This window comes from Lolium perenne, chromosome 7, assembly GCF_019359855.2.
Source record: "Lolium perenne isolate Kyuss_39 chromosome 7, Kyuss_2.0, whole genome shotgun sequence".
Taxonomy (NCBI): domain Eukaryota; kingdom Viridiplantae; phylum Streptophyta; class Magnoliopsida; order Poales; family Poaceae; genus Lolium; species Lolium perenne.
Window position 1 is genome coordinate 70,206,176 of NC_067250.2, and position 18,811 is coordinate 70,224,986.

General features: G+C 43.6%; 3 protein-coding genes across 4 annotated transcripts; 1 reads left to right on the forward strand and 2 right to left on the reverse strand.

The window, feature by feature from the left end:
* Positions 1 to 1,944: 1,944 nt before the first annotated feature.
* Positions 1,945 to 5,141, reverse strand: LOC127317158 (uncharacterized membrane protein At3g27390). The gene is made up of 10 exons (XM_051347682.2): positions 4,857 to 5,141; positions 4,664 to 4,772; positions 4,285 to 4,477; positions 3,888 to 4,024; positions 3,424 to 3,712; positions 3,204 to 3,310; positions 2,902 to 3,076; positions 2,610 to 2,805; positions 2,279 to 2,519; positions 1,945 to 2,177 (listed from the first exon to the last, which is right to left on the reverse strand). Exons 1-10 carry the CDS (start codon positions 4,948 to 4,950, stop codon positions 1,946 to 1,948), a joined length of 1,773 nt encoding a protein of 590 aa, XP_051203642.1. The 5' UTR covers positions 4,951 to 5,141; the 3' UTR covers position 1,945.
* Positions 5,142 to 5,509: 368 nt separating this feature from the next.
* Positions 5,510 to 8,899, reverse strand: LOC127317157 (uncharacterized). Of its 2 annotated transcripts, none has more exons than XM_051347680.1 (6): positions 8,626 to 8,894; positions 8,458 to 8,523; positions 7,489 to 7,563; positions 6,424 to 6,553; positions 6,118 to 6,240; positions 5,510 to 5,972 (listed from the first exon to the last, which is right to left on the reverse strand). In XM_051347680.1, the coding sequence occupies exons 1-6, from the start codon at positions 8,811 to 8,813 to the stop codon at positions 5,823 to 5,825; spliced, it is 732 nt and encodes a 243-aa protein (XP_051203640.1). In that variant the 5' UTR covers positions 8,814 to 8,894; the 3' UTR covers positions 5,510 to 5,822. The 2 variants fall into 2 exon arrangements, with proteins under 2 accessions (XP_051203640.1, XP_051203641.1); XM_051347681.2 differs by having other exon boundaries at positions 5,725 to 5,969; positions 6,117 to 6,240; positions 8,626 to 8,899.
* Positions 8,900 to 9,935: 1,036 nt separating this feature from the next.
* On the forward strand, positions 9,936 to 15,217 carry LOC127317156 (uncharacterized). Its single transcript, XM_051347679.2, has 8 exons — positions 9,936 to 10,086; positions 10,571 to 11,304; positions 12,146 to 12,226; positions 12,696 to 12,744; positions 12,862 to 12,970; positions 14,093 to 14,145; positions 14,301 to 14,363; positions 14,585 to 15,217. The coding sequence occupies exons 2-8, from the start codon at positions 10,589 to 10,591 to the stop codon at positions 14,942 to 14,944; spliced, it is 1,431 nt and encodes a 476-aa protein (XP_051203639.1). The 5' UTR covers positions 9,936 to 10,086; positions 10,571 to 10,588; the 3' UTR covers positions 14,945 to 15,217.
* Positions 15,218 to 18,811: the final 3,594 nt, after the last annotated feature.

Here is an 18,811-nt window from a genome sequence, read left to right on the forward strand (position 1 = left end):
CGAAACCCTAGTCTACTACTTGTAGGCATTGACAAGTTAATACCTTGTCACTGCCCGAAGCTTCACTTCGTCCAGACACTCGGGGGCTACTGACGTGGGCATTACCCTTCGGGTACCCATTATTGGTATACCCGGTGCGAATTATGGTGGTGGACCAGCGCAAGGACTCGACAAGCTGGACCCGCATGTAATATCAACTTGGACTACAAGAAAGAAAACTCCAATTCGTAAAAGACTAGAACTCTCGTAAACCCTAGCTTGGTTGCATATATAAAGCCAGGCAGAGGCACCCCTTGAGGGCACCTAAGATCATACACGCGATACGCCTATACGTCGCAGCCCGCAGATTAGCACTAGAGTAGATACAATCCGCCCACGGCGGCACCCGACCTATACACATGTATTCATATACTGGATTGCTACTAGGACGTAGTGATCCTCCACCGCAGGAACGTGAACCTGGGTACGTCGTGTGCCATCTCGCTCCCGGAATCTCCATCGTCTTCTTCCATCAACCCTAAGCCCCTCATGGTGGGCATTGCCGAGGAGCCACCTCATCAGATATCATGACAATACATACTACTAGAGAGAGAATTGAAAAATGTTCTAAGAGATTACCTAATAAGGATGATTTGGAACATTTAGAACTCTTCTCCAAAAATATAATACCAAAATTATAAGATAAGATTTATATTATTATCCCTAAACTTGATAATTGTGAGAAAGAATTTACAAAAGATGGCAAAGCATGTTTTGCTGAAAAAAAAGATATCATGCCTAGGAGATATTCCAAAGAGTTTTGCTTATTTCAAATATTTTCCCAAAACCAAATCTAAAAAGCAAGAAATTAGAGCTCCTAATAAGAATGAGAAGGAAGAGAAGGGAATATGGATAGTCAAATAAAATAATGAGAAACAAGTAGAGAGTAGTAAAAAGTTGATAGAAAAAGAAGTAAATGAACCACTTTTAGATCTTGGTATATGTAGATTGCATGAACTCATTAATATATTACAAAAAGATCTAATAATTATTCTATTAATATTCATCAAGTAGGATTTGGTTCATACTCGTATATCTGATTTACTCAGCTACAACGTTGACATCTTCTGTTGGCTCCACAAGCGAGGCAAAGTCGCCTCAAACTTCCATAAACATCTTCAACTTCACCACAAGTTGGGGGGGTCTCGCTGATATTTTTGATGGTGTCTCCTCTAACTGCGAAGAGGAGCTGTCATCGGATCCAACACTTCGAGAGGTGGACTCGATGGACGTCATCGACGACTAATTCGGCAACACCATCGACACCGGGATCAAGAAAGTTGACTCGTACCCTTATGTTTGCACTAAAAACTTTCAATGACTCGCCACCCTGATGTTTGCACTAAAAACTTTCACTTAGCATGTTGCCAGGTATGCACGATCATCGCGGGTCACCATGAAAAAACATTATCGGAAGATTTCAATTCCCTTATCAACCCCATGGTGAACCGTGGAAACCTCACCATGGGCAGGTGGTGCTCCTAAATTACCTAGCCACAATTTTCTTGGATTTTATGTGTTCTTTATTGGTTGTACTTAGCAATGAGCTTGGAAGGATTGTTTTGAAAACTAGAACTTTCTGCAAGGTGAAAAATTAAGATCTACGTATAACTCTTGTGTATTGTTTTCTTTTTAGAGGCATTGCTTGTATTCGGGTGTATGTTTTCGATACCTTGTTGGTGCACAGGCTATGTGTAATCGATATCTTCAGAATATTACTATATTCCCTTTATCAAAATGAATCAGCATATCATGTTCGAATCAGCATATCATTTTCATAATGAGGGTTTCTCCAGTGTTAGTTATCCGTGTCCTAGGCAGCAGAAATGTGCGTCCGCATGGACGGCATCTGAGAGGATTAAAACAACTACTGCAGAGTCGAGAAAAAATGTTACACAGCACAACTTCAAACCATATCAACGTTCCCAAATGTGTCATTTGATGGATCCTTCGCTTCTATAGAATCTCCGTACTGAAGTTTCTCGCTGGCGATATCAGCTTTGACTTTGCCCTCTATCTTCGGCGACCCGTCGATGGTACCCGCGTCGATCGCCTCCAGGTACAGCACCCTAGTCAAATTCAGGAACCGCCTCCTGAAGCCTGGTATCCGGGACATGTTGGCGACGATCCCCTGCAGCCTGTTGATGGTGAGTTTGTTAATGATTTACACATGCTTTAAGGTATCATTCGAATCCGACTACAGGGAAGCATGAAGAATGTATCGAAATTTAAAAAGTACCTTCTGATGATTGCTTGTAGCTGAGCTCTCTTCACACTGTCGTTCGACGGAAAACCGCAGTCCTCCCAGTCTGATGGTTTTTCGTTTTTGTTCGTCATGATGAGCTTCCGCAAGCACATTTCCTCGTCTTCGGTTAGCTCAAGTTTCTTCATCTGCTCCTTCAAGACCAGCAGTGGTCCAAGCATCCAGTCGAACACTCTGTCTTTCGGCCAATTAAAGTTGGTCACCTCGACATCATCAGCTGCGATGAACAAAATACAGCGACTGACCATTATTAGATTAGATTTAAAGAGGTTAATCTTATGTTAGGCTGTCAGGGAGGGAGTCATACATATGAGCAAACCGTGTGAGTCATGCTTTGCGGACCGTATTAGACAGTGAAGGATACACCACGCCGGCAATTTTATGCTCAACTTCTTCCCCTTTCCTTTAGTTATGAATTCCTCTATGTCTTCAGAACTAATCAGTCCCTCGCTCATTAATATCCTTCCATTCATCTCGCAAGACCGGAAGAGCCAGTCCCATATCTGTACATGTTAAGGCAGAGGGGAAATGATTAATCTTGGCTGTTGAAAAACAGTGATCTAAATGATCCAAGAAGCAGAATGGAGTATTCATTATACTTGGATGGGTCTTAGCCGTTGGATAGTTTCCATGAATGTCTTTGACCGCTGTAGAACCCTCCTAGGCTTACGGTATCCATGATGTTGCTTCTCTGCACATTCAGCTGCAATGTTGTGCTCATCCGTGTCGTGGCTTGCTTCGAACTTTGGAGAACCCGCCTTCCGGTACTTGGGCCTGTCTGTCAGAAATAGGTTACTGACAAGTACAATGAATTGCTGATATGAAACAGGGTATGCAAAATAACATTTTTTTTTTAGCATCTGCAGTCCTAATCGTTGTCGATATAACTGCCCAATCGCACCTTGGCAAACAAGAACCTTCTCTTAAGTAAAGAAGATCGTTTGTGTATTCATCATACAATGCTACGGCAGCAATCATGTATGATAGACCCATTTGAAATGAATCCTCCTGCAGGTGATTACAAAGAATATGTAAGTGTTTGTTCAAGTCATTTATACGGATTATATAAACATAACTGGAATGCACACTTATTTTGTAGGGGTAGAAACAATTAAAAGGACCTGATAAGCAATCAATCCAGCATGGAGACCAAGAAAAAAGCTGCTAAGAAACGATGCAATCACCCCTGCAATTACAGCAAGTGGCCACAATACAATGGCCAGACCGGCAAAAGGGACGCAAACAGTCTCCAGAAAAGGCCCTTCCCTTCCGACTAGGTCTTCGCAGAGTCTCTGCCATCCTTTCAGTAGCATGCAGGGGCTTTTCCACAACGCCACCCCAGTAACCATCAAGACATCTAGAGGAACAGAAACCAGCGCGACGAGCAAGCTCCGCGGTAGATAAGACAGCCTTCCAAATGTAGAATACACACAAAATTTGTTAGTAAACAATCGTTTCATGCGTCCGAGAAAAAAGTAGTGACGCGTAAAAGTGCTAATACCCATTTCTCCTTTCATACGACATGACTATATAAGGAACATAAGCTTGTGGCAAACCGATGGTGCGATTAGTGACTAGTACATACTTGATGTCGAAAGGCTCTTCGTCCTCCCCCATGTTCTCCGAGAGGTCATCCATGAAGGAGAAGTAGGAGTGGAAGCAGAAATCGGTAACGTCACGCACCACCATACAAGCTCCCCTTATCGTGCTAGCGGTGCCATCCTGACAGATTCACTATATTTTGTTAAACAGCTACACGATGTTGTTGTGCACATCTGATAAATAAAACAAATTAGAGATCCACATCTGCGTTTCAGGTTGCAGCAGGGGCGCGTACATGCTAAAAGGCAAATGGAACTTGACAAATCATTATTTTGTTAATTACACGGCGTTGATCAGTGCATCTAACTACTCAAAAAAAAAAACTATCTATAAATAAAATAAGCGAATCTGCATTTCAGGTTGCAGCGACATGTGCATACCAAAAAGCAATGGGAGAGCTTGTCGGCGACGCCCTCACCGACGGCCTCGAAGGTGGCCATAAGGGGAGTGAACACTCCATAGCCGATGCCAACTAGAAGGCTCCCCAGAATGCCGAGCACCGGCAGTAGGACCAACGGCAACGGCAGGAATATCGCTGCTAGAATCTTCAGAACCAGCCCGACTCGTTTCGTCCTGCGATCCCAGAGTCCACGGAATTGTCATATGCCCGGGACAACATTTCAGTGAAATTTAACATCAAGTAATTAGCACACAGTTCAGCTCATTTAGGCAAGCAGCCATTGAAGAGTAAAAAATATACACATTAAACATGATTCATCCAAAGTAGTCATGAATGTGTTTAGGGGGAGTTGGCAATACTTGAGCACGCAGCAGTATGTCCAGATGAAATGCGCGGGCCAGAGGCCAACAATGACGGCCGAATCCCCGAAGAAGACGATGGCCGCGGCAACCGGGCCGATCAGGACAGCTGCAGAAAGGCAAAGGCAACAGAAGAAGAAAGTTTGTCAGGCATTCTACACAAACTGCTGAATTCACAGGAAAAACACCATACCTTTTGTGCAGCCAAGGAGCAGGAGGAGGATGAAGTATGGCAAGAAGGACACGAAGCTCCAGAGCTTGGCGAGGAAGCCTACGGGCACCTGCATCACCTGTTGATTCCTCCTTTCTTCTTCTCGCCTTGCACTCTGCCTGAAAAGAACACGGAGAGCTTGGAAGCCAGGAGAATGGAGACGTTGTGAGGGGTAAAGAGGAGGCTGGCTGTAGCGGAAGTTCAACTCCCAAAGCGGTGCTCTGTGGTGGAGCTACCGTGTGGCGACACGTTCTCCTCTGCATGGGACGTGCTCCAGCACACGCAGAGTATTCTATAGCGGAGACCAGAGACGTCGTAGACACAAATGAAAGGCCATGGCGACCACACGTGTCTCTTCACATCACCAGTTCCACAAGTCAGAATACTCTTCACATGGACTTGTGAAGGCAGGTAGCCGTACCATACATCAACAGAAAATTTGCGTACATATATACTAGTAGGAGCGATCAGGAGATCATTGTGTTTTTGTTTGGTCGTCCAGGACCAGGAGACCAGGAGGAAGATGGATCAAACATTGCTAGAATGGGAAAAAGAACTGCAGACATTGGATTACCTATTAGCAAATTTCCTTACAAAAGTTTGCAGCCCACAAACGTCAGGAAATAGAGACAACAGAACGCAACCTGGCCCATCAATTATTTTTCATAAAAATAGCAGATGTATGTGGAGTAGGAGGCTACAACATTGCCGTACATTTTAATCTAACAGCGCCAACAAAACAAAAAGAGACAGCCAACACGGACATGGCTGGCGTTGTTCTATTTCAGGAAGAAAAAAAAGTTCAATGCCGTCTTTTTTTGTGGTGACTCTGTGAATTCATCACCTGTAAACCGGAACACAGGTCAAGCAGTATGACACCAATGATGGAATGCTCGGTATTCACGTAGGCTCGGCCTTGTTGCCTATGGCATAAACCAGACTAGAGAGCTATCTTATGTGAATGATCATCTTGTCGAAGAGCGCCTTATGCTCCGGAAAATACTCCAGCAACTCGTCTTTGGTCACCCACACATGGTCCTCGCACTTGCCAATATCGAGCTTTGTGGTGCCGATCACTTGCGACTTGAAGAAGAAACGCTGCCACAAGCATTTACGAGATAAGAAACCATCACAGGGCGGCACATCAAACTAATAAGCCATCAGTTTTGCCTTACAAAATGCAAGGAACATAAGCATATTACAGGACGCATCATCATATTTCTAATGGTGAAACAACAAGTACCTTGAGTGATGGAACACTAGAGTCTCCTGTTTGTTCATCTTCCATATGAGCCATTGGAGCATTGCCAACAAAATAGGTGTTGTCCAGTCCACCCAGAACAGACTTTAACGCCGACTCAGCACACTGGAATGAAATCTCCAGTAAGTAGGCAGATAACATATGGAAAATGATACCGTCAAAAATCACAAATCTAAACTGGTTGCACAGACAAAAGGCGTAAGATAACATAAGTAATTAAACTGGAACTGAATACAGCATGGATCATAGATATGGGAATTTCATAGGTAATTTTTTGCGAGTGTATACCAGACGCAGAGTGTCTTCATTTTCATACACTTTTTCTGGGAAATGCCAAACAGGCTTGCCATCAGGAGCCCCAAAAGTCTTGCCATACAGAAGAAGATAAAGTTTATTGTCTAGAGCTCGTTGTAGCGACCTATAGAAAACATTGGATTAGCATAAGCTAGACCTTTGCTACACACTTACACTCACAGAGCAGCATTGTCACAAGAGTTAAATGACAAGGTATATTTGAGTTTCAGCACATGATGTGTGTTCACAGGTAACAAACCATGTTACATACTAAAGTACACGCAGTGCAGCCAGTGGAATGGGCACATACACTCCACTACACTCCCTCCGTCCGCGAATAAGTGTAAGTTTTCCTTTTCTGGAAGTCAAACACTTTCAAATTTGACTAAACTTTTACACAAAAATAGCAACATACGTGACATCAAATTACTATATTATTGCACTACATGTCAAGATGAATCTAGCGATACTAATTTAGTATCATAAATGCTACTACTTTTTTCCTAGGGAATTGGTCAAAGTTAATAAAGTTTGACTTTAGACATGCCCAAAGATCACTTATTTGAGGACGGAGGGAGTAGGCTCCATCAGCCATGCATGTAAGGTGTGAAGAGTGGAGACAATATCACTGACCAAGAAGATGATATCACTAACATGATTTCATAATCAGCTTTTAGAATAAATAGGCCCATTGGATTTAAGGTGAGCAAACAAAAAATGAAATACGCAGAGGGCACCTGGTAAGGCTATAAAAGTTACAGAAAATGAAAAACTAGATCAGTTATTCAGTTTACTACAACCTAGAATGCAGTTAGATTAGTGTGCACAAAAGATAAAACCAGACTAAGATTTATAATTATAATTAAGTTACATGTTTATATGACACTATCAAAGTAATGATAATAGCATAATTGACAATGACCACATGACTTCTTCAAGAAAGCATGCAGCACATGCTTGCATGACAAGGGAAATTGACACTGAAGGTAACCACAAAAAGAACTTCAAAGGACAAGGTAGGCTGAGAAATAAAAAGATAGGAATGGGTTGGAAACTTACTTCCGATCGTTTGCTTTGTCAGCCTCTGTGATTCTCGGAGCAGGCACATAATCTATCTGATAATCGCCCTTACCCCTGCACACAGAAACAAGCAAGATGCAATGTATGTGACGCCTAAAGTATACAATGACAAGAAAAGAACTGAAGCAAACCCTGTTTGCAAATATTTTTTCCATTCCCGCATCCAGGTCACTTTATATTCTCAAAATGATGCATGATCGCGTTATAAAACAGATAACTTTGACAGCAGGTGCCAATGTATGGTCATGTAGCTATGCAGGGATTATGCAAACAACATGCATCATTCGCATGGAATGGGCCATATCCTTTACTGGTGTTCCTTCTAAGGACCATTACAGATCGCTCTGAACAAGAGAAGCATTCCACTTGTTGGCAAGTTCTATTCGATGGATATTACTATGCAGTGGGTATCAACTGCGGACCTGCAGGTTGCTATTTGATTTTGATTCAAAGGTATAGAATCCCAGTTTGACACGACACAATTTTTTTTTGCCCCTTTTCGGTCATGCATCAAAGGCATACAATCCCAGGTTGACACGACGTGACTACTAACTACTAAGTGATTACTTTTTTGTCTCAATATAATTATGTTTACCACTTTTCGGTCATGCATCTGTTACTCAGGAAGAATCTCCACATATTCAGTACCAATTGCTCCCCATGTTTATCTTGTGCATACTAAATGTAACCCCGCTGAATCAGTGGTGTTCCTTTTACAAGTAAAACAGGAATATCATTTCCTTCTCCTTGAATTTTATACAAGGTTCTCACAGGTATACCGTAGAGAATGTGCCACTTTTGCCAACACAATGCACTTATAAACCCACCGTACATTTCGGTTTTGCTAGCACGAACCTAGGGTAAGATCTACAAACCAGAAATGGTCGAGGCAGACAAAAAACACACACACACATGACGCAGAACGCGAGGGGAGGAAGGAAATGTCACCTGGCCTCCGCCTTGCCGAGGACGTCGTCGGGGTACTTCCGCCTGTACTGCTGCCTCCACCGGAACCTAGCATTGAGAAGATGCATCGACGACGAGATGAGCCGAACGAGCGAAGAAACGGCAGAAGGCCGGAAGCTGGAAGAGAGGCGGGCTGGATCTGGAGTTTACGAGAATTCCTGGAAGGCGTAGACGACGGGGTTGATCTTGGGGATGACGACCGGGAGGCGCTCGAAGACCACCGACGCCACGATCTTCCCGTCGGCCGCAGCGGAGGGCGAGGGGGAGGAGGACGAGCTGAAGGCTCGCGCCCACTCGAGCGACCGGAGGTGGAGGCTCGCCGGCGATCGCGGCAGCATGGCGTGGTGTGGGGTTTGGGTCGCGCCGCCACAAGAGTGGGAGGAAGGAGGCAGTGAGCGAGAAGGAAATAATTCAGCTTAAACCCAGCTCGTGGGCCTTGGGCTTTGCTGAACGGCCGACGTCATTCATTCATTCTTAATTTCTTTTTCAGTTTTTCAGCAAAATTCAGCCTTTGTTTTGTGCAAATGGCTGGGAAAAAAAAATTGGGGTGAAAAAAGATGGACGTGCGATAATTTCTTCAAGGGAATTCGATGCAATTTTTGTTTGCAAGTATAACATCGTTAGTGTGTGTGTGTGTGTGTTTCAGGTTTTCATTTGATGTAATTTATTTAATTAACAAATAAAATCTGGACGTTTTCTAAAATCATTATGTTTGCATATATTAATTTCTATGTTTTTTCAAAAATATGAAGTCCCCTTTGCTGAACAATCTACTAAGTTGACATTTTCGTGTGAGCCTACTTAAATGCTCATAAATAAGGTATATATATCTAAATTTGATATGATTGCATATATAAAATTTTGATGAATTCTTCCATTATTGAGTGGCGTTTCCACGCTAACAGATATATTGGCTAGTATCTACCATCTTTTGCTCCTTGGTCTTATCAATTTTTGTTCTCCACCTTATAAATATGGTACTCTTCTTCATATAAAGCGTTTGTACCTATAGCAACATCTGTTTCTGTCTATCAACGTGGAATCCCCAACAATAACACATAACAAGAAAAGGATAGAAACTACCGAAAAAATCCCCGCCAAGCTTGTGTAAGAGTTAGTTTAACAAAGAGTCTTCCACCACTTCACTAGGCGACATACCAACATCAACGAATGTTTGCCATAGAAAAAGGTAAGAGTCTTATCTATATGGAGGATCAAGGTTTTTCAAGCAACGAAGTCAAATTTGTGTGTTCGCCTCAGTCGTCTTCTACTTTCAAGTATAATATGAACCGGTTTTGCCATGAATCACCTAGAGATATCTCATATGACCACATGGAAGCATTGAGCTTCATCATTTTTTTAATACTCAAATTGTCGCAAAAAAAAGTGTTCCAAAATACTTTCCTTCATATAGTATAGTTTTTTTTGACCATTCATCACTTGCTGGTTGCTGCCAAGGTGGAATAGACAATTTGGCCCCTCATTCTTCTGATCCGCCCTAACCATAACCAGGTTCCCCATCCCACTCGGTCCTCAGGCCGCCGCAGGGACCTCGCGCCCGCCGTGCCGGTGCCCGCTCCGCCGCGCCGCCGCAGGAAATTGCCCCTCTAGGTGCGCCCCCCTCTCCCTCCCCGACCATCCCCTCTCTCCGCGCTTCCGCTTGGCGGAGCCCTCGTTGGTCCGGATCAGGGACTGCCGTTGTTGCCGCGTTTGTGGATTGGGCGCACCTAGAGCCCCGGGCTCCGGAGATTGCGCCGGTAGTGGTTCAACGCCGTTGCATTGCCTCGACGCGTTCCGTGATTTGGGCGTGAGGATGCTGTTCTGACGCGGAGGAATTGTGAGCATGGGCTCGTGTTTTAGGGCACGGAGGAGCTAGTTCTGGGAAGAATCGTGCGTGGTTTTGGGATGGGCAAGGTGGTGCTTCCATGGGAGGGAGCAGCGGGGATGATGATGCAATTTTCTGTGTTAACTATGATGTGGGAAGGGATTGTTTGTATGCACTGAATCGGGACGGACCGATGACATTCTCACCCAATGCTGTATATGGAATGTGCCGAAATTTGTTGCGTAATAGTCTGTTATTACTGTCCTGCAGCTACTGGAAGAGCTGGGAATGGAGGAAGGTGTGGCGGCAACGGGGAACCCGACAGTGACCATGGCTGTGCCGGAGGTGGCTGCCAACGAGGGTCAACATGCCGAGGGCTCGCCAGAGGAAGCTGCTGTTGTGGACCAGCATTTCGAGGGCTCAACCATGCCAATGGCTGCGCGGGAGGAGGCTGCTGGTGCGGGCCAGCGTGCTGAGGGTGTGACGGTGCCCATGGTGGCGCCGGAGAAAGCTTCTGATGACTCGACGGTGTCTATGGTGGCCGTGCCAGAGGAAACTGCTGTTATAGACCAGCATTTCGAGGGCTCAACGGTGCCAATGGCTGTGCCGGAGGAGGCTGTTGGTGCGGACCAGCGTGCTGAGGGTGTGACGGTGCCGGCTCCAGAGAAGGCTGCTGAGGACTCGGCGGTGTCTATGGTGGTGCCAGAGAAGGCTACTGACGCGGACCAGCATCTCGAGGGCTCGACTGTGTCTATGGTGGTGACAGAGGAGGCCGTTCATGTGGACCAGCGTGGGGAGGGCTCGACAGTCTCTATGGTGGTGACACATGAGGCCGCCGATGCGGACCAGCATGGGGAGAGCTCGACAGTGCCTATGGTGATGCAAGAGGAGGCTGTCATCACAGACCAACATATTGAGGGAGTGAGGGTGCCCATGGTGGTGCCCGAGGCAGCTGCTGACGCGGATCATCACATTGAGGATGCGAACACGCAGTACAAGCATGGGTAAGCGATTCCAGTTTATATGGCTGTAGCCGGTCTGCATATCTAACTTTTGTTTACTGTTTTTGTCCTTCTCGCTATAAGCTTTTACTGATTGTTGGATCGTGACACTTCTATGTGCATGGGTAGAGTATAGTGTGTATTGTGTAAAGATCCCTAAAATATTCTTTAGTCTTACACCAAACTTAGACATACATTTAGTGCTTATGAGACTGGATTGTATGCTTTGTCTGGGTTAGTGCTCCTGCTATCTCACCCACATGTATGCGCCGTGACATCTCTGCATCTTCCTTTCTCTGAGAAAGCAGGTCTGTGCATATTCTCTCACCACGCACTTACTCACAAGAGTGGTCGGAGAATGTGCACCTATGTCAAGACGCATTGCATGGGTGAGAAATATGACGGCTCGCTCCTACAAGTGCAGAGGTTCAGCCCATATTTGGTGCATTTCAAATCTAGCAATAATAATCTGTGCAGCCACAAATTCACTGAACATGAAAAAGCACACCGTCTCCTTTCCATGCTCTGGCCTTTGATCTGTATCTGGTTATGTTTATTTGTCGAACTATCCAGTGATTTGTTCTTCTATATTGGGTCTTTGGCATTCCTGCTATCACTATAAGTTGGAAAATTCCTCTTGCAACACTTAGATACACTCTTAAACACATTGATTTAAAATCTGCAGTAACATAGCTAGACATTTTGATGTTTCAACTTTTTAATAGCAAACGTGTATTTTATAGATATGCAAAATCTACAAATGCCTCTTATCGGTATGGCAGTTTGGTCATTCCATGTTCTTTTTATTCTTGTTCTGAACATTTGAAAATGTATTTCATTCTAGGGATACCGATGGAATCATCAATGTTACTCCTGGGGAAATGAGAGGCATCATCGAAGTTATAGCTGAGACGGGGAAGTTCTGGTATTATACTGGACCTGGATGAATTTACATACACTTAATGTTATTTAGAGATTCTTTGAATGTTGAAAGCAACTCCATTCTTCATATTTCTGTTCGGATCTGCAACTTATAATTGGGTTTTCTTCCTTATAGAAAATAGATGATGTCTTGTTCTTATCTTTGTGTAAAATGTGTAACAGAATGTCGATAGGTAGCATTTGAAAATGGGCAGCAGTTGTTGTTCTAGATGAGCCAAGCTTAGGTTGATTTAATTGTTCACTTTTATACTTTTGAAGAGATAGTTGCTGGTCTGGAACATATGGACAAATTTTTCTGTAGTGAGAATGTTTTTTTTTTTCGAGAAAACGCAAAGGGCTCTTTGCATTTCATTTCATTGAAAAGATAGAAGTTTTACAACCCTCCTAGGAGGTAGTGAGAATGTGAGGTTTCCTTTTTATTCTTGCCATTGTGATTAACTTCCGCTTTACAGGCATGAATGGAGTTTTCTCAAGAGGTTGTTGTCTCTCCAATTGATGCAGGTATGGGGAGCCATGAAAAGAGCTTCACAATGTTTGTAGATTATTGTATTGGCTATGTTTTGTCAGAATATAGTAGCTTTACTTTCTAAGCTGATTTTCATCATTTCACATATATAGGTCTTGGGTGAATATTCTGAGGTTCAAATGGTGATGCGAGAAGATGGGCAGCAACAGAATTCTTTGTCTGCGGAGGCACACTCAGAGCTGTTTAGCCAGCTAAATGATGGTACTGTTTTAAGACTTCAAGTTACTTTATGCCTTCACATTTTGCTGTTGCGATATTAAGGTTTTAACAAAATTCACATTAGTGTACGATGTATATGTTTCTCTCGCCCCCTTAAATTTTGATAAGGTCCTAGACTCCTCATATCTTCTCACTAAGTGCAGCTTTGTTAACTTTGGCATACTTAGCAATCAGCCATTGATTCGGGTATGTAGTTTGTGCATTGTCATAACTCATGTTGGCTGTCAAGAATATGAACTGCACACTTTAATGCAATTGAAAGCACTAATATGCAGCTGGATATCTACCTTTAGGAACATGAATAAGTCAAGGCACTAATACGTTGGTTTGTTGTTTCACAATTCTGTTACATGACTTTCTGTTACTTGTATTTTTGAATAATAGCCTGCAGTTAAAAACTTAAAATGACAGCATCATTTGGTGGGTTTTGAATTGTTTGTTGGTGTTTCACTACATAACAGAGTCGAAATGTAGTACTCCCTCTGATCCTAAAAAAATGTCGCACGAACGTTTTTGCAAGCACACCCTCAATCATTTTAGCTAATCAACCCGCAGTCCTTCGCCAGCTAGCTTGCATGCATCTGTACCTGGGACCATATGCATGTGCGGCTCGGTAGTATGCGAGGACACGCATGGTGCAGTGCATGTGGGCAGCTCGTCATCAAATTGATTAATTTATAAGGGGTTAGCAGCAAAACATAATTAGACTATAGCTTGGACACTCTTTTAGGATCGGAGGGAGTATGTTTATTCAACTCGACACTTAGAATACGTTTGGTCTTATGTTGTTGCTCTGTTTTTCAGAGCTGATGTGGAAAAATAGTTGTGAAAAATATGATCAGTTCTTTCACAAATCGGATTTAGGTTAAGGCAAATTGTGTGGTAGTTATCCTTCTGATGTTTGCACTCGTTTGTCGTGTTATTTCGAATGGAATATCCGTTTGTGACCGGATTTTCTGTAAAAAAAAAAGTACCTTGCCAGATACCAAAATATCCTAAGTTGATTGTACCAGACCAGATTATCGATATGATAAGAGGTGATGTCTGACGTACTTTGTGTGGAGCATGAACAGATCCTGATCATTTGTTTGCACATCTTTGCAGCCCTCTTGAGGTTTGAAGAAGGTCCTCCATTTACACTGCAAAGACTTTGTGAGGTGATGATTTTTCCCTTTAGTTTGATTCTAAAATTTCCTTGATGATATAATGTCGGTAAAGCAGTTACTCACGAAAGGAAGGCGATGTGGTTCCATTTGTGTGTTGCATTGGTGTTGTTTCGAAAGGAGCCTTATACTAACTTTCTGTTTGACAGATTCTGTTGGATCCAAAAGGAACATATAAGAAATTGTCGAAGCTCGCTTTGGCTTTGGAGAAGGTTTGTTACCTGAACTTTCACCATCACGTAGAGCATATCAATACTACATGGTTATTATGTTACTCTGTACCCTGCATTGTATGAGTTTAACTTCTTTATCTGGAGCATCAACTTTTCCGCTTATTGGACTACAACTTGAAATGCTGTCTAATAGATCACAAGTAGTTCTTTGTAAACTACAATAGATCTTTGTTGCCAACTTTAAGCTTTCTTATTTGCAGACCCTTCTAGTCACGTCTACTATAACCAAGTGTACCGACCCATACCCAGTTGCCCACGGTCCAAATTCCGAAGCAACAGCAATCACAGAAATCACAGATCCTGTCGATGCAAAACCTGAAAAGCTGCCGGAACATCCTGCAGCGGTTTCCAACGGAACAGAACATGCAGGAGGTGATGGTGATGAAGAGATGGCTGACGCAGAAGCCGAGGCAGGGCCCGGTAGCCATGATGATGTCGAGATGCAGGAGGAGAAGCCTGATCATCATATGGCAGGTGTCGACTCCCATACCAGCTCAGGCGTGGCTGCTACTTGTGGAACGGTCGGTAGCAGTGAACAATCTCTGGAGCCGCAGAGCTGATTTTGCATGCAACAAAGGCCAAATGACCTAGTGCAGTTCTGTTTAGCTCTCTGGATATTGCTATAACCCTCGTGATTAGCTCGTTGTGCTATGTGATTCTCTCTTGGTTCGTGTGTATACAATACATGATATGATTAGCTGATCATGATATGTGATCTCGAGGTGTAGTAAGCCGTCGTTGGACCTGCATGCGTTACCATGGCTAAAACGACTGAGATTCTCTTAAGGGAAAATGTGCTCAGAATGACCATAATACATTTTTCTTACTTGTCACATGCTGAAAGGTTTTGACGCACCTAATGTTACTCAGATGGATACTTGGCTATCTTTAAATTTTTGCAACTTGCAATGTAGTGAACTTATTCATAATGAGAAAGTACTACACTTCTTTCGTGCCCTGATTTTACTGTGAAGCAATTAACCTCGGCCATGTCTTAACCTCAATAGTGTTGTTTCTTTGTTTTCACCACACTCAAACTGCCATTTGAGGTTGTTTATGAGTACACACTGTCTTATTGGTCGATTGGAACTGAAGATGTGACACTTAATGTTAGTGTTGCTGTTGAGTGGTGACACAGAACTTGGCTTGTGTTGGTCTTGGATTGGTCACTAGAGTTTTATCTGAGTGGAGGTTTCAGCGTTGACATGCGTTGGGAACATTGTCTTGTTCCTGGCATTTGTGTAGTAAACAAGTGAAAGGTGCACCTCCAGTCCTAATCATGGTTACTGCGTATGAAGCATGTTTGATGATGTCCTCAAAGTTGTCGACATGTCACAGCGCGCGCTGGTAACCTTGTGTGTGATAGTGTAGGAAGCTTCAAATTATTCATGCAATATGTAGATGCGTGTGAATTTTGTTCTGTCCCTTTGTGCAAAGACAAATACTGATTTTCATTACAAATGAGCTATACATGAGAAACGGGTATTAAGAACAAGTAAGTGCGAGGGAGTGGGACGTGCTTTGGGGCTATCCACGATAGTTGGGTGGCGCGCACCGGCTGGGCATTGGCAGGGTGGAGCTAGAGTAAAATTTCCCCTGATGCATCATCAAAGCTTGCAGCCTTTGTTAGCTGAATTTATGTCTCCCTCATGCACTTTTTTCCTGATTAACCTGGTGCACTTTGCTCATTGAGCTCACAAATACTAGTAAAAAGAATCTTAGACCCTGATGCATCAGGGAAAACATAAAAAGCTCCGCCCCTAGGCATTGGCAACTCCGGCCAAGTCACTTATAGGCCTCTGGTTGGGCAGGCGAGGCTGAGAAACAAAGGAAAATTGTAACCTTTGGCAACCATTGGCAACGATTATCCCTTTGCCAACCATTGGCAACGAGATTATACCTTTGCCAACCATTGGCAACGATGATTGAAAACCTTTGTGGCAAGTGTGTCATGTGTTCGGTCAAGGAATGGCCCGATCCTAGAAGGCCTCACCATGCATGCTAGCTATATTTAACCATGGTCATTTTGATTGTCGTGTCTGATGAGGAGTATCCTCAGTATGGGCGTGTACTGGTGAGGACAAGAGCATCGCAAGTTCGGTCACATAGCAATAAAATCTAGAGTTACATTCACCCATAGCCTCACAATACCAAATACCATGACAGGGTCCGGCGAGAGGTTTTGGAACATCCATCACCTAGGAGAGTCACTGGAAGTGTTCAGTCCGGAGGATAAGAAAATGAGAGCTTTGACTGCTAATGTGCAGGAATTCATTATCCAAACTGGGATATTATATATTCACTGACTGGAAATTACTCGTGGACACTGTCAAATTGCATGCACGATAAGACATATCCAAGTGCAATAAAGCTGTTGGGTTTGACTTAAAACTCTATGAAAGCTATATTAAATTCACTCTCTTTAAGCCCTAGAAACTATACCTTTTTTATAAAGGAAACATACCATAGTTTCTGGTTATTGTTCTAAAAAAACTAATAAACAACCAAAAATACAAGTAAGGTGTCCTCCTTCTCTAGGCATTCGTCTTACTCGTCCATTCCCTCTCATATCTCAACCCTATTGTATTGCTCTTCTATATTCCCACTTCATTGCGCGCACTACCGCGTACTAGAAAAAGACCACATATTTGTGTATCCCAAGTAGCACAGTACTCCACTAGGAAACATATTATGTCCCTCCTCTTACATAGCTGCTCAATGTTGTTTTTTTAACAAGGGCAAAAGCTTCATTTCATCAGCGGCGGAGTACAAGTTACATCAAGGACTAAGAGAAAATGAAAAATTATAACCAAGTCCAACTTTCTTGCACAAAGGACCCTAAAATAAAAATGCAAAACACAATCGAGTCCTGCTCCTTCTCCACCTAGCTGAAGCATGACCACGCAGCCAACCGAGACATCGTCGGGGACAAAGCCACTTGGGAGGAGACAGCAGCAATGGCATACCAACCTGAAGATAGAAAAACACCATCAACCACCAAAGGACAGCGAAGCCCGCAATTGAGGTGGGAGTGGCCGCCCTTAGGCCATATGAGATGACAACAAACTTGCGGCTATCGTGGATGAACTCCCGGGAGCAGCTTCCGAACTCCCTTGCCATAGATCTACCCCACAACCGAGCATAGCCTGCATAACACCCTTCTCAACATCAGCACGGACAAAGAGGGGATTCTTTAGGCCAAAACCAGGCGCATCAGATCTGCAAAGGGAAAGGATTTTATTTGCAGAGGTTGCCACTTCCTCCTTTCCCATCACCTCCGGCCCTGACCACCAGAGCTTCCTGACGAGGAAGAAGACCTGAAGAGGCTCCAGATCTAGCCCACATGACATGCAGTAGACCTCACATATGCTCACGACATCCAGCCACTTCACAGCATCAAGCCATAGTCCGGTATCTCGCCAAAACCACCACCTACTATTAACAACCCTACACCCCACACCTCTCTTAGCCCATCTCCGGCCGGCTGTTCCAGCGGGGAGGACATAGTATCGGCCCGGCTCTCTCCGGTGGACTCTCAAGGGAAAGGGGAGGGGAGGGAAGGCTTCAAGAGGAAGGAGTCAGTTCCCAATGTTGTTTCATAGCTCGGCCTATAAAGGGAGTGCCATCAGATAGAGTGACGAGGGTCTAATGGTGTCGAGAATTCACACAAGCTCACAAGGACAAAGAAGCCCACTACGGTTTCGCAATAAAGGGTGCGGGTAAGACACGTAGCGCCATGATGCCGCAACAACAGAGAAGGTGGTGAAGAGCGTGCCGGCATATCCGTGAACTTCCTAACTCCACAGGTTTTAGTATTTAGATTGAAGATTTCATTGATTTCATCAACAGAAAGATAACAAACACGGACCAATTCAAATCGTATGTGTTAGAACATATAACAAAGAACTTGTACTTTACTCATATTACGCCGGACTACTTTCACCTTTATATATGTGGTAGTTCGAATATAAACATCCAAAGTTGAAATCTGCCTCAATAATAACATGTGAGGTGAAATTACTGGTTCTAGCTCAAACCTTTCAAAAGCTCTACATTTTAAACCCTGAGTAGCATAGGAGTATCTCAATAGGGATGGGTCGGAGATACGATTCTGAGAGGATAGGTGGTTGGGTGCAACCACACTCCGGGAACAATATCCAGCCTTGCACAAGATAGTACATCATAAGGATGTTACCCTTCAGGGAGTGATGGAAACCTCCCCACCATCTATGAGGTTCAAACGTGATGTAGTCACGTTTAACCTCTTGGAACGAATTACTACAAAAATTAGCTTCAATCCAACTGGTTCAAGGGAATGATATATTTCGCTAGGAACTCACCAAGAATGGCATATTCTCGGTAAAATCAATGTACAAAGCGATTAATAGAACTTATACAACCGGTCTATAATAATAAATGCATTTGGA